General features: G+C 52.5%; 1 protein-coding gene across 8 annotated transcripts in view; it reads right to left on the bottom strand.

Annotated features, from left to right (window-relative positions):
- The window catches only part of LOC116957411 (Friend leukemia integration 1 transcription factor-like), a 53,768-nt gene that overhangs the window by 22,825 nt on the left and 18,483 nt on the right, over positions 1–12,460 (bottom strand). For all 8 annotated transcript variants that reach the window (XM_076052975.1, XM_076052990.1, XM_076052982.1 and 5 more), the window contains exons 2-4: positions 10,597–10,850; positions 5,337–5,494; positions 3,047–3,250 (exon numbers count right to left, since the gene is read on the bottom strand). In XM_076052975.1, the coding sequence (XP_075909090.1) occupies positions 3,047–3,250; positions 5,337–5,494; positions 10,597–10,850 (616 nt within the window). The remainder of the gene's footprint in view (positions 1–3,046; positions 3,251–5,336; positions 5,495–10,596; positions 10,851–12,460) is intronic.

Here is a 12,460-nt window from a genome sequence, read left to right as displayed (position 1 = left end):
AAATCGCAGAGGTTGGAATTTGTTCTGCAATCGATGGGAAACAGGCATGCTCACTATCGTTTGACGGGTCCATGCTTACTGCAAGCGCTTGAACGTGCAGGCTGCATGCAAATCAAACGCGGCTCCAACCATTCAAACCCATCCGTAATTCGATGAAACGTCGCGAATCGGAGCGGCGATCGGAATTCACGAATGGATTCTCCTCCTTTACCTTTGCCCTTGCAGTGGGACAGACAGAGGGCTGCACGCACACGGTACGTGTGACGGTATACATTTAGGTTTGGAATCTTGAAACGTACTCGATTCTCACATGCACGAGTTGACGATGCACGTACTGCGAGTGCAAGAATCGATGACATTTTTTTCATCGTTACGACCCTACACCAATGAACATTCGTTGCACCGCGGGGGAAGAACTCTTCCGCGATGAACAAATGCATTTCTTCCGCCAATCAGAATCGTTTTTTTTTTAGCCAGGCGACACCGTCACGGGAAATTAAACAGAGGGCACCTTCACCACCATTGGTGGCAACAGTCCCAGCGGTGGCAAAGGAGGACCGCTGGCGCGCGCGTGCACGGGAAGACAGTTACGCTGGGCCATTTAGCGCGTACGGCTCGCGTCCGCTTTGTAATCCGAGTGTCGTTTTTTTTTTTTGTTGCAGGTTGGGCCGCATTTAACCTACCGAAGGTGCCCGCAGCAGTGCGTGGCGAAAATTCCGAGAAAGAGAGACCGGCGGTTATGCGGCCGACGGCGCAGACCCAACCCGGACAAACAAACAAAAAAATAATCCACACGTGAATCGCGCCCGGGAACGTTCTCCCGTTCCGTTCGTCAGCTCCGCCAGGGCTCACGAGGGAAATGTCAAGAGCCGGGCGGACGCAGGCGGGGAGGCAGAGCCGCAGGAGGGAGAGGTGGCGCCATGCAGGGGCATTGAACGGGGGGGCGCGTGCGGGTGGTGAGGGGTGGTGAAGGGTGGCAGGCAGGCAAGCACATGGTGGGGGGTGTGGGGGGTGACGGAAAGGAAAGTGGGGTGGGGGGTTGTGTCTTTGGGGAGTGGGGGTCAGGCCTAGGCTCGCTCTCCCCTCGTCTCTCTCGTTTTGCAACTTCGGGGGGAGGGGGGCGAGTGGCCGCTACCTCGAGCTTGCGTTGTCCTCGGAGACGACTGCAGGGCGCTATCCACGTCGTCACAAGTCAAGTGTGGGAGTGGCGCTGTAACAGAGTGGGGGGCAGCTCCCAGTTTACTTGCAGCCAAGCAGCAGGGGCAGGCGAGGAGGATTTCGAGTGAGGCGTGCCAGGTCACCTCATTCCCTCTTCGGAATTCATCATTATACTCTTGATGGAAAAGAATCCAGCCCTCTCGTCCTTCCCCCTCCCCTCCGCCTCAACCCCACCACCGCCACCCCAAGAACCTCTCCTCACCCTGCTCTCTCCAGCGCACACCCACCCACCCACTCACCAACCCACCCACCCACTCACCAACCCACCGGGTCTTTTCCTCGGGCGACCGTGCACCGAGCGGAGGAGATGAATGGGGGTGTTCGCGGCAAGGAGTGAGGGAGCGCCAAGACACCAGGAGGAGGCCAATGCAGTGGCGGCGTTCGAATTTTAGCGGCCAGAAGCTGCGAGTGAGGACGTCTCTCGTCAACAGTTATTGAGCATGCGGGGACGCGGGGATGCGGGATGGCCAGAGGGCACCGGTTGATGTGGCGGCGGATGGGGGGGGGGGCATGCAGTGTATTCTTACCTCTTGTTTTTAAACGTCCGATAAGCAGGAAGAGAATACAGAGGGAGAGTTAAAAGCGTCCGGAGAAAGAGGTCCCAAACAAGGCAGGGGGGGGTTAACGAAGGTCCCTTCGCCATTTTAAACGAACGTATCGCGTGCGGTGACGTGTACGCGTGGGGTAACGCATTGTGTGGGGTAACGTATCGCGTGGGTTAACGTATCACCGCGCGGCTGACTGGGACGTAGCGTTTTTTGACCGGACTAAACGGTGGTCGGGCACTCGTGCGGCTCTCGTTCGTGTGACCCTGTGGCGTGTGACCTGCGTGCGCGCGGCTCTAGCGCCACCGCCGTGTCCTCTCCCCCCCCCCCCCCCCCACCGAGCTCCGAGACATTTGCGTCTCCCCCCGTGAATGCGATTTTAATGTTTTGCAGTCGCTTTAAATCGAGGAGCACCTTGGTAACAGGTGTGGGCCACACCGATTGTGCAACTAATTTAATTAATCACCCGACGGCTATCTACTGCCACATTCTAAAGGAATAACAACAGCAAATTTAAGTCATCCAGGTCCTTTGCCACAACACCATTCTTAAAGACCACAAGCAACGCAACACAAGCGACGGAATTGAAGAGGCGCTCGCGACCCAACGTGTGAACAGAAGTTTGCGTCACTGAATAGACTCTCTCTATGACCCCCCCCCCCCCGTCTAAATCCATCACGGGGCCCTTTCCACCCCAAGGATGCTCTTCGTCCTGGAGAATTCCACTGTTGTCTCGCGTGTCCTGATTAAATCGTCAGGAGCCAATTCACCGACGTGGCAATTTTCCAGCGGGCGGCTGTGGGACTCCACGACACGTCCATCGAGTCGGCCAGCAGTCTGTCCAGCAACTTGACTAGTGGCCTGACCAGCGGCCTGACTAGTGACCTGACCGGCTGCCTGACCAGCGGCCTGACTGGTGACCTGACCTGCGACCTAACAATCAACCTGACCTGCGACCTGACCTGCGACCTGACCAGCGAATTGACCATCGGCCTAACTAGCGACCAACCATCAACCTGACCATTGACCTGACTATCAACCTGACCATCAATGTGACTAGCGAATTGACCATCAACCTGACCAGCGACCTAACCAGCGACCAAACCATCGGCCTGACCAGCGACCTGACCAGCGACCTGACCAGCGACCTGACCAGCGACCTGACCAGCGACGTAATCATCGACCCGTCCGGCACCCGCCCTCTGCGACGAACGATCCGACGCGCCCGCCCGCCCGCCCGCCCGCCCCGCCCCGGCCTACCCGGCCGCGAGGAGGCCACTCACTTTCCCTGAGGTAGTTCAAGTGCGACAGCAGCACTTCGGCGTTGTAGGCCGTCGTGAGACGCATGAGGTCCTCCTTGCTCATCTTGCAGAGCTCCTTGCCGTCCACGGCCTGGAAAAGAGCCGGCTCGACCTCGAGGAGGCCGTACTCCTTCACAGCCCACTCGAGCCACTGGCGCACGTGCTCGGGCGTCCACAGGGTCGGGTCTGCGAGCGGGCGGAGGGCGGGGTGGGGGGGAAGGTGACCGTGGAACACATGAATGTGCTGGGGTGTGCATGCACGTATGAGACGCAGTGGTGCAGCGGAAAGCGCACCGCGCTATGAACCCAGCAACCCGAGTTCCGATTCCCGCACATGGCCAACACCGGTGACGATTATTTGAACTGGTCCTGGGCCTCCCCTACGTCGACTTTACCTCAAATAAGTACCTGATGAGGTGTGGTCACATCGCCACTGGGGAGACGAAGGCTGCCGGGCGTGGCGTTGGCCACCCACCCCCTCGTCTGCCCTGCCAGCCTTCATAGGTGCTCGCTAACAGCACTGTTAAAGTTATATAGGGGATCTTTGTCATTGTACACGTATGTATGTTGAATTTCTTTCGCACTGAAAAGTAGTAAACTGTGCCAATCGAAGGTGCGGGGGGAAGGACAACAAACTAAATACAAAATGGGTAACGGGACGTAGCTTTTGACGAGGCTGAGTGGTGACCGGGCACTCGTGTGGCTCATGTTCGTTTGACCTGTGTGTGACCTGTGTGTGACCTGTGTGTGACCTGTGTGCACTGCTCTAGCGTCACCACTGTCTCCTTTTGCGTAGAGACCTCTAAAGAAAAAAAGTTTTAAATTTAGTTTTAAAGGTGCATAGTTCCAGTGGCTTCCATAATATCGGAAGTAATAGCATTCCAGACGGCCGCAGAGGCGCACCTTGAAGCGCCGCGCGATGCGGTGACCGTTGTTATTGGTGCGTATGTATCGTGAACTTCCGTCGCACCGTACGAAGCCAACCGCGACGCGTCGAGCGACTCGTGATGCCGGCAAACAACGGATAAGCAAACTCGACACGCGGTCGTTACAATGCCATGCTCCACGTTGGGATTTTGAATGTCGTACGAGAAGGGAGAGAGCGAGAGACTTAATGGGGCGACCATCACCAAACTTGTCGGTGTTGAATCGCTGCGCAGTAAACAGAGGCTGCAAGCAGGGGCGGAGCCAGGATTTTGACTTTGGGGGGGCTGACTTCAATATTCTGACATATCCAGTGTGTTTATGTTTTCCAATGGGCGCCACAAATGGATAAAACAAATTGGATTGGATTTGAATGCGGAGTTTATTAATAGGTCGGAGCCGCTGCTGTGGCTAATAAGTTCGATAAGTTCGAAAGGCTGCCGCTCAAGCAGCCTGCAGGGCAGCACAAGGTGGCAGCCTGCAGGGCAGCAGCACAAGGTGGCAGCACAAGGTGGCAGCCTGCAGGGCAGCACACAAGGTGGCAGCCTGCAGGGCAACAGCCCAAGGTGGCAGCCTGCAGGGCAGCACGGTGTGGCAGCCTGCAGGGCAGCACACGAGGTGGCAGCCTGCAGGGCAGCACAAGGTGGCAGCCAGCAGCATTTTGCAGCAGCCGGATATCCGGTTATCCCGATTACCGACTTTCCCAAAATTTCAGGGGGGGCTGAGCCCCCCCCAGCCCCCCCTGTGGCTCCACCCCTGGCTGCAAGGCATTATTTGCCTACATTGCAGTTGTTTGTTGTAGCCAGTTTCATTCCGATTGAGTTATTGACAGCATGCAATTTTTTTCCCACAATTGCTTTGTCGGTGTTACATCACGAAAGGATGCCCTGATACCGGATATCTCTCGCAGGCCAGCGCAATGCTTTGTGTTGGAAGGACGGCCCATGGAAGCGGATATCACAGAGCTACCTCTGAGACCTCCTCTTCAAGTGACCTATGTTCCACACACATTAGAGGGCAGCGCTTCCCACTCGCTCGACATGCGTGAGTGAGGTTCATCACAAGTTGGCACAGGAGGAGGACACAGCTGGTGCATCTGCCAGTCATCTCAGTCGGTCAACCCGCACCTGCTGGGCCTGTCCTGTGACCACTTCACGTGGCCTCAAAGCGCACCTGGTCTGGCACGGGTGCCGTGGTGACGTCACCGCCACGGTGGCTGTTGTTTATGGCTACATAAATTCTTAAGCCAAACTAAAGCGCACGACCAAATTCAACGTGATGATTGTTTTTTTTTTCTTCTCATTGTTACAATGTAGAGAAATCGACGCATGCTTTGCGTAGTCCGTACCGGCCGGTACAATGACCCGACGCTCGCTGGCCGTCGTGTTGGGCGGCGCCAGCCCCTTGTCGTCCAGGTAGCCGCCGTACCCCGGCTGTGACACCTCCACCGCGCCCGGCGCAGGCATCTTAGCTCGCTTGGTCACGCTGCAATCAACCGGCGACTCCCTGCGAGAGATTGAGTGAGAGAGAGTTAGATAGAGCGAGAGAGTGAGTGAGAGAGAGCGAGTGAAAGAGAGTGATAGAATGAAAGAGAGTGAGAGAGAGAGAGAGAGTTAGAGAGTGACACGACAGAGAGTCAGAGAGAGTGTGCACATGGGACAGTATGGTCACGAGAGCAAAATGACGTTGCTTATCATTATTAAATACATGTTTTATTCGGATAGCAATTGAGTGCCTTGTGCTCACAAGAATAACAAATCTTTCCAGGAGCTAAGCAGGCTTGAGCCTGGATAGGCCTTGGTTGGGTGACCGCCATGCATAACGTGGGTGTTACGGGCTGCTGTGGGTCTACAATACCAGCAAAGGGAATTGGGCAAAAACTACTGTTGTACTGTACTACGCTCCAACGTTTCTGCTCCCCACCATCATCAGCCCACACTGTGACCAGCATGGCGAAGGATGATGAAATAAGTCCCGTGGCCCTCATCCAGCAGTAGATTGGCAAAGAGGGGGCCGTGCGAGAACATCGAGCAGGACTGGTGGATCACACAGAGATTTGTGAAACTCGCTGGGCTGTGAGAGCAGCTGAAGGATGGCAGTACAACAAGGGGGTGGGGATGGAGGGGAGTGGGGTTTGTGAACCCATCCGTGTTGACCGCTGAATGTTATCCCCCGTGTATGTGTGGTGGGATTTCTCTGCGTACTCTTGTTTCTTACCCCTCCTAAAGCATGCAATGCAAGGGCATTGGTCAAACATTGCAAGATACAATGCTTCTGCAAACGAGTCTTGAGGCTTAGTGAGGCTTTCACAGATAAGTATAATAATATGATAATCATCATCAATAATATGCATTCATTGAATAAGTGTCAATCTGAGTGCACAACTCCAAATTGAAAAACAGTTCAAATCCTAATTGGGGGTCAACTCAACCCATCATCTAGTGCGGGTCACTAAAATAAGCACTAGTTTTTTTTATTTGTTTGGCAAATCAAACATTGGGCCCTCCGAGTAAAGTTACTCTGGGCCTCGTCATGAGAATGTGAAATTTCCACCGACGGCTCAGTAAAGCCAAATGGTGGGGTTAGCGCCCGCAATACGTTTGTCACCGTCCACCACGTTCAAAAAAGGGGTGGGGATTTTTTTTTTGTTCAACCCCTCATCTGGCCCGAGAAAGCAGAATTCAACCGAGCCGACTCGACGTACGGTGGGTTGGTTTGAGAAAAGCAGAAGTCGCACACTGTATTCGCACACAGTTTCTCGACAGAAGTGTAAAAAAAAAAAACGACGAACATTGGCACACGCACGCCGCTATCGGAACAGGAACACGCCGATTGCGTTCACTTATTTATTATTATATAGACTGTGCCACCTTAGTGACCAAGCCACCTTGAATGTAACCAATCTTGTCAGGTCCACCTCATAGGGCGCCACGGTGGCGAGATGTTAACTACCTCGACTGGTATGCAGGAGCTCTTGGTGGCGGGTGTTAGCTGGTAATTTTTTAAAAATAGTTTTAATAAGCTCAGCAGGTTTGAGCCTGGATAACGCTCGGATGGGTGACCACCGTGCGTGGCAATAGGCTGCATGGGAGGCCACGTTGCGGGCAGCGGAGGGTGCTGAAAAATCCATTGTTTTTTTGTCCGCTCCAACATCTACACTTCCTCGCCTTTACCAACCTGCACAGACCAGCGTGGTTAAGTATGGTAAAATAACCCCCCCCCCCAACGCACAACCCGCATGGCGTGGGGTGGCACTCATCCAGCGATGGATGGACAAAGTTGGCCGTACGCATAACGCCAAGGAGTCCTCGCAGCGGCGTTCGGCTAACCATAGAACAGAGGCGGCCACCGCATCTCGCGCTTTCAGATGCGCTTCAACCCTCTTCCTTCCGATATTAGGAAGCCACTGGGAAGTGTACACTTTTAAATCACCTAGATTAAAAACTCATCTCTTTAGAACTGCTTTTGGTGTTTAGTTTTAGTGTTGTCCTTCCCCCCGCACCTCTGATTGGCACGGTTGGCCACGTTACAGTGCCTAAATAAGTTCAACATGCACGCACGTTACGTACAACCCGGAGACAATAATACGAGCGACGAGGCAAAGTCAGGCGCCTCTCTTGCGTGCCTGACAAATTGTCCGCGCGTGCCAACGACACCAATCAGACATACGCGCGTGCTTAAATGCGCAAAAAGAAGTCAACACGCGATACTGCATCGATGCTGTTGCCCTTACGAATTGGAGGGGTGCTCTCGAAGGTATCGTTCATGATGAGAGAATCACAAGGCGGCATTCTTTAACCGCACCGTTGGAAATGTTGTCAGCATATACCTCACGTATTTAAGGTGAACAACGTCCATCCTGGACATCAACCCTCAGTCAGGAGAATGGCACCAGACAGACAGAGAGGTAGGTAGGTCGATGTAATTCGTTACACTGAAAACGCTTGAGTGGATCTTCTGTCATACGGAACAAAATAATTCGAATTGGTCACAGCCGAGACGTTGGCCAACGGCTGGGACTCTTCCAAATCTCGACACCGCAGAGGATGCGTGGCGGCATGCAAGGATGACAAGCCGATAAAATATTCGCGTCTGTAAACGATGAGAAAGCCCCCATCGTCAGGGAGCAATAGCCCAGAGAGCCGCGCATTTAGAGCGACACACGCATTGAGAGGGCATGGCCTCGTTATGCAAGCAGAAAGAAAAACACGATCGGCTTTTCCTGAAGAGGTGCATTGTGGTCACCGTCAGAACAAATTTGAGCGCATTCGACCAGCTGACATCAGCAGTGGTGCAGTGATAGGCAACTGTGGACAATGGTGACTGCGCCGTGCTGATGAGTCACAATGAGGGCAAAACTAGTCCACAGTTTGAATCAACGTTGCCGCAGTCAGTCGGTCACATTTGCTCAAATATATTTCAATGGTCGCCTAAGACAAGAGGACCACAATGCACTTGTTCAGGAAACACTGGTGGTGTTTTTCCATATGGACGGATAATCGCACTACCAAATGCGTGCGTAGAATTGTTATCCACCTGGCTCATTCCGCTGTCTAATTATGAACCTTTAATGATAGATTTTGGGTGGAGTGGAGGTGCAGTGGTTAGCACATTGCGCTGTGAACCCGGCTGCCTGAGTTAGATTCCCGGCCACGGCCACGATCATTGTAAAGGGATATCTGAAACTGTCCTGGAAAACCTTTTGACGTAACAAACAATGATCAGCTTGGTGAAGTATGGTCAGACGACCCATGCCTGGCCTTTCATTCTACCGGACTGACAAAGGGACTGTAAATAATGATAATGGACAATACCCCTTTTGAACACCCAGCACATCCCGGTCGTACATTACCGAATCACGTTGCGAATGTAAACATTAACTCTTTCTGTTGTTGCTTGAACGCGCATACGAAAAGCTCACAATCTCCCACTTTCACCCCAGCACCGAGTGACATACGTAGCGCGTTCCAATTCAGACCATTGTGTTTAGCGCCTTCACCGCCCCCCCCCCCTCGTCACGAGAGTGATCGTGAGCAATCCCAGGCCGTGTTTACGCACTCAGGCTGGTACGCGCGCGCACGCACAATAACAGCAGTGCAAAAAAAAAACCCCGCTCCGAGCAAATCGCATTGTCTGGCCTCAAAGCAAAATGTCAACACCGCGTTCCCGTTTCCTGCATTTGTCTGACTTTAGCGCCTGAACCTGGGACCGGGACTCGATCTGCACGCAGCTGTGCGTAGCCTAAAGCGGAGTTGCAACTAGTCATTCATTGTTTTACTCTGGTTTGTGTCTCCAAGGTTTGGCCCAACCCTTTGATGCATTTACCCAGTTATAAAATCATCGGTAAGGCCCTCATAGCAACAACGACAAAAATACACAGAATCAGAATTTGTATGTACCCTGAAGGAATCTGCTGAGCTGTGAAGCTCTTTTTCACAATGTCCAACTGTGCACTGCAGGCTAGGTAGTATTGGTTCATCTGCACCCAGAGTTATCGTGGCCATCATGCCATTTTCCCTCCACAATTAGAAGCATGCATTGAGATTATTTAGATTATTTTGGCGCTATAAATATCCAAATGATGGTCCACTTTGTTGAGCTATCATTTGTGGCCAGGTCGTTTCTGAAAAATAAACTAATACCTCAGTGGGCTTTGCCTGGTGTGATGGGGAGGGTTTAGTTTTATTTAGGTGATGTTAACCTTTATTGTACTTTCCACTAACATCATGTTGTTGTACTGTTTGTCATAACGTTCTTACCCACCCCCACAGGACATCTGTGAAAAAGAGCTTCATAGCTCATCGGATTCATCCAGTGTAAATACATATTCTGATTCAGATGAAATCCCCTTTTGAAGAAAACACACAAATCGCTCACCGTCGATTAGCCACCTCCCTATGACTCTTCCATCGCTGCTACTGCTAGCACAGTTGCTGTTCCCATGAACATCACTCAGAGACTCTGGCACCCACATCGAGGACTTGGTCTACCAGACACAGCGTCAGCCACGCTGTTTTCAATGACCACGCTGCAGGTTACAACAGCACATTCACTCACCCGCTCGCACACTCGCACACTCACTCAATCATCCACTCACTCACTTCACCACCCACTGACTCACCCACTCACTCAGCCACTCACACACTCACCACACCGCAGGTCACACCAGCACAACCAGTCACTCACCCACTTACTCACTCACTTACTCACCCACCCACCTTCTCACTAACATACTCACACACTAACTCGCTCACCAACTCATTCACTCGCCCACCCACTCACTAACCCACTTACTCAATCACTCACTCACCCACTTACACACTCACCACACTGCAAATCAAACCAGCACCCCACTCTCGCACCACTCTGAATTTGGATGTCCGTCCCCATCGTCTCTTTCCCTAAGTTCCTATACTGCACAGTAGTAGTAATAATAATAATAATCTTGCTTAATAAATTCTAGAAACGCGCTAAGGCTTATCTATCGCAACTTTAACGGTGCTGCACATTACTTGGCCGTGCGTGCCCCCGTGCTCGGCAACCCGCGATTGACAACAAAACAAATCAACAACAACAACGACGACGGGACACCGAACCTTGTCAGTCACCTGCTGCCGTTGATGTGCTCGTACTCCCGCTTGACGCTCACGCGCCCGCCCTGCGCCAACCACTCCGTCTGGGGAAGAGGGCTCAGCCGGCCACCCTGCGTGAATTCACCAGGAGCCGAGGCGGTCATCTCTCCCTTGAGGAGCGAAGAGGAGCCACCCACGGGCGCGCCCGCCGTGCCCTGGAGCGCCGAGGACACGAACGCGGGCGAATCGACGAAGAGGGCTTGGTCGTCACTCACGACGGACAGCGCTTCCTACGAAGGGCAGATCGGGCGCAGCGTCGTCAGCATCAGTAATAGAAGCAACAGGATCATCATCAGTAGCAGCAGTAGGATCATTATCATCAGTAGCAGCAGTAGGATTATCATAATCAGCAGCAGGATATCGTCATGAGTAGCATCAACGGGATCATCATCAGTAGCCGGAGCAGGATCATTATTATCAGTAGCAGCAGTAGGATCATCATCAACAGTAGCAGCAGCAGGATTATCATCAGTAGCAGCAACAGGATTATCCTCTTCTGCAGCAGAAGCAGGATTATCAGCGGCCACAGGATTATCAGCAGCAGCAGAATCATCATAACACATCTGTAGCAGGAGCAGGATCATCATCATCTGCAGCAACAGCCTTCCCAGTAAACATGGAAAGTTGGACCAACGATGGCCCAACAGTTCCGAGCCACATTCCATCAAGGCTTACCCAAGCCGTCGCCATCTCTCATGGTTCTGATATGCAATGACCCGCCGCTCGGCACCCGTGTATCGTAGTGATGCACCCAGTCAATCGTGGATTGAATGTACTTCAACTACTGTATGAAGCATGGCACCTGCAGAGAGTGATGGGCGATCGGACAAAAACTATAGACTATAAAAACAATAAAATATTTGTATTTTACCAGGTAAGGCCCACTGAGCTCAGTAGCTCTTTTTCAGAAGCGACCTGGGCACAAATGGTAGCTCAACGAAGTGGCTTATCACGTGTACATTTATGGGAACCAAATACTCTGAAACAGGTGTTTATAAATGTGGAGGGAAAGATCGGAGGACCCGGAGAAAAATGCACGCGACCAGGGGGAGAAAAACATGCAAACTCCAAATATACAACAGGCATTGTCAGCGTCGAGATCGAACCCACGACCTCCTGTATACCGGGCAAAGTAGTTAACATCTCGTCACCGTGGCGTCTGAAAACAGGAGCAGTGTATGGCGGAGGTGAAGACCTGAGGGACAAATATAGCAGAGTAACAGGGGGCTGCCATGTGGATGGAGTTCAGGGACAGAGAGGGGAATTTCAAAATCAGAATATTCATTTATCTTGGAGGAATCCGCTGAGCTATAAAACTAATTTTCACACGTGTTCAGATGTCCAACTTGAATGGGGTGAAAAGGATTCACCTGCCAATGTTGCAAGGACGCAGTTAACAATGCCAACGTTGGGTCGACATTGGCACGTGGTGGAAACCGTTGGACGAACGTTGGCCAAACGTTCCATGTCTACTGTTGAGAATGTTGCTCTCAGGGGCTCGGGAGGTGAGTGGGGAGGGGTCGGGGAAGAGAGTTCAAAGAGGGGGTAGATTTGAGAAATTATTGGGGAACTTGGAAGTTTCTCTAGCTGGGCTCTCTCTTCTGAGTCGAGCAGCAGAAGATTGTGTGCGTAGAGTGACAGAGGAGGTGTGAGTCGAGCGGCAGAGGAGGTGTGCCTGTTTTGGGGCTAGAGATGGAGCTGTGGGTAGAGTAGCGGTCGAGAGAGGCTGCTCATAGCGCAGTCTTGCAGAGGAGATGTGCCTGCCGTATTGTAGGTTCTCGTCGCGATATCGAGCAGTTGACAAAGAGTATGACGGGCCAAGGGGTGCTGCATGTAACTT

The sequence above is a fragment of the Petromyzon marinus genome, chromosome 3 (genome assembly GCF_048934315.1).
Source record: "Petromyzon marinus isolate PM22_M1 ecotype Great Lakes invasive population chromosome 3, UKy_Petmar_22M1.pri1.0, whole genome shotgun sequence".
Taxonomy (NCBI): domain Eukaryota; kingdom Metazoa; phylum Chordata; class Hyperoartia; order Petromyzontiformes; family Petromyzontidae; genus Petromyzon; species Petromyzon marinus.
This window is presented reverse-complemented; position numbering and strand designations above follow the sequence as displayed.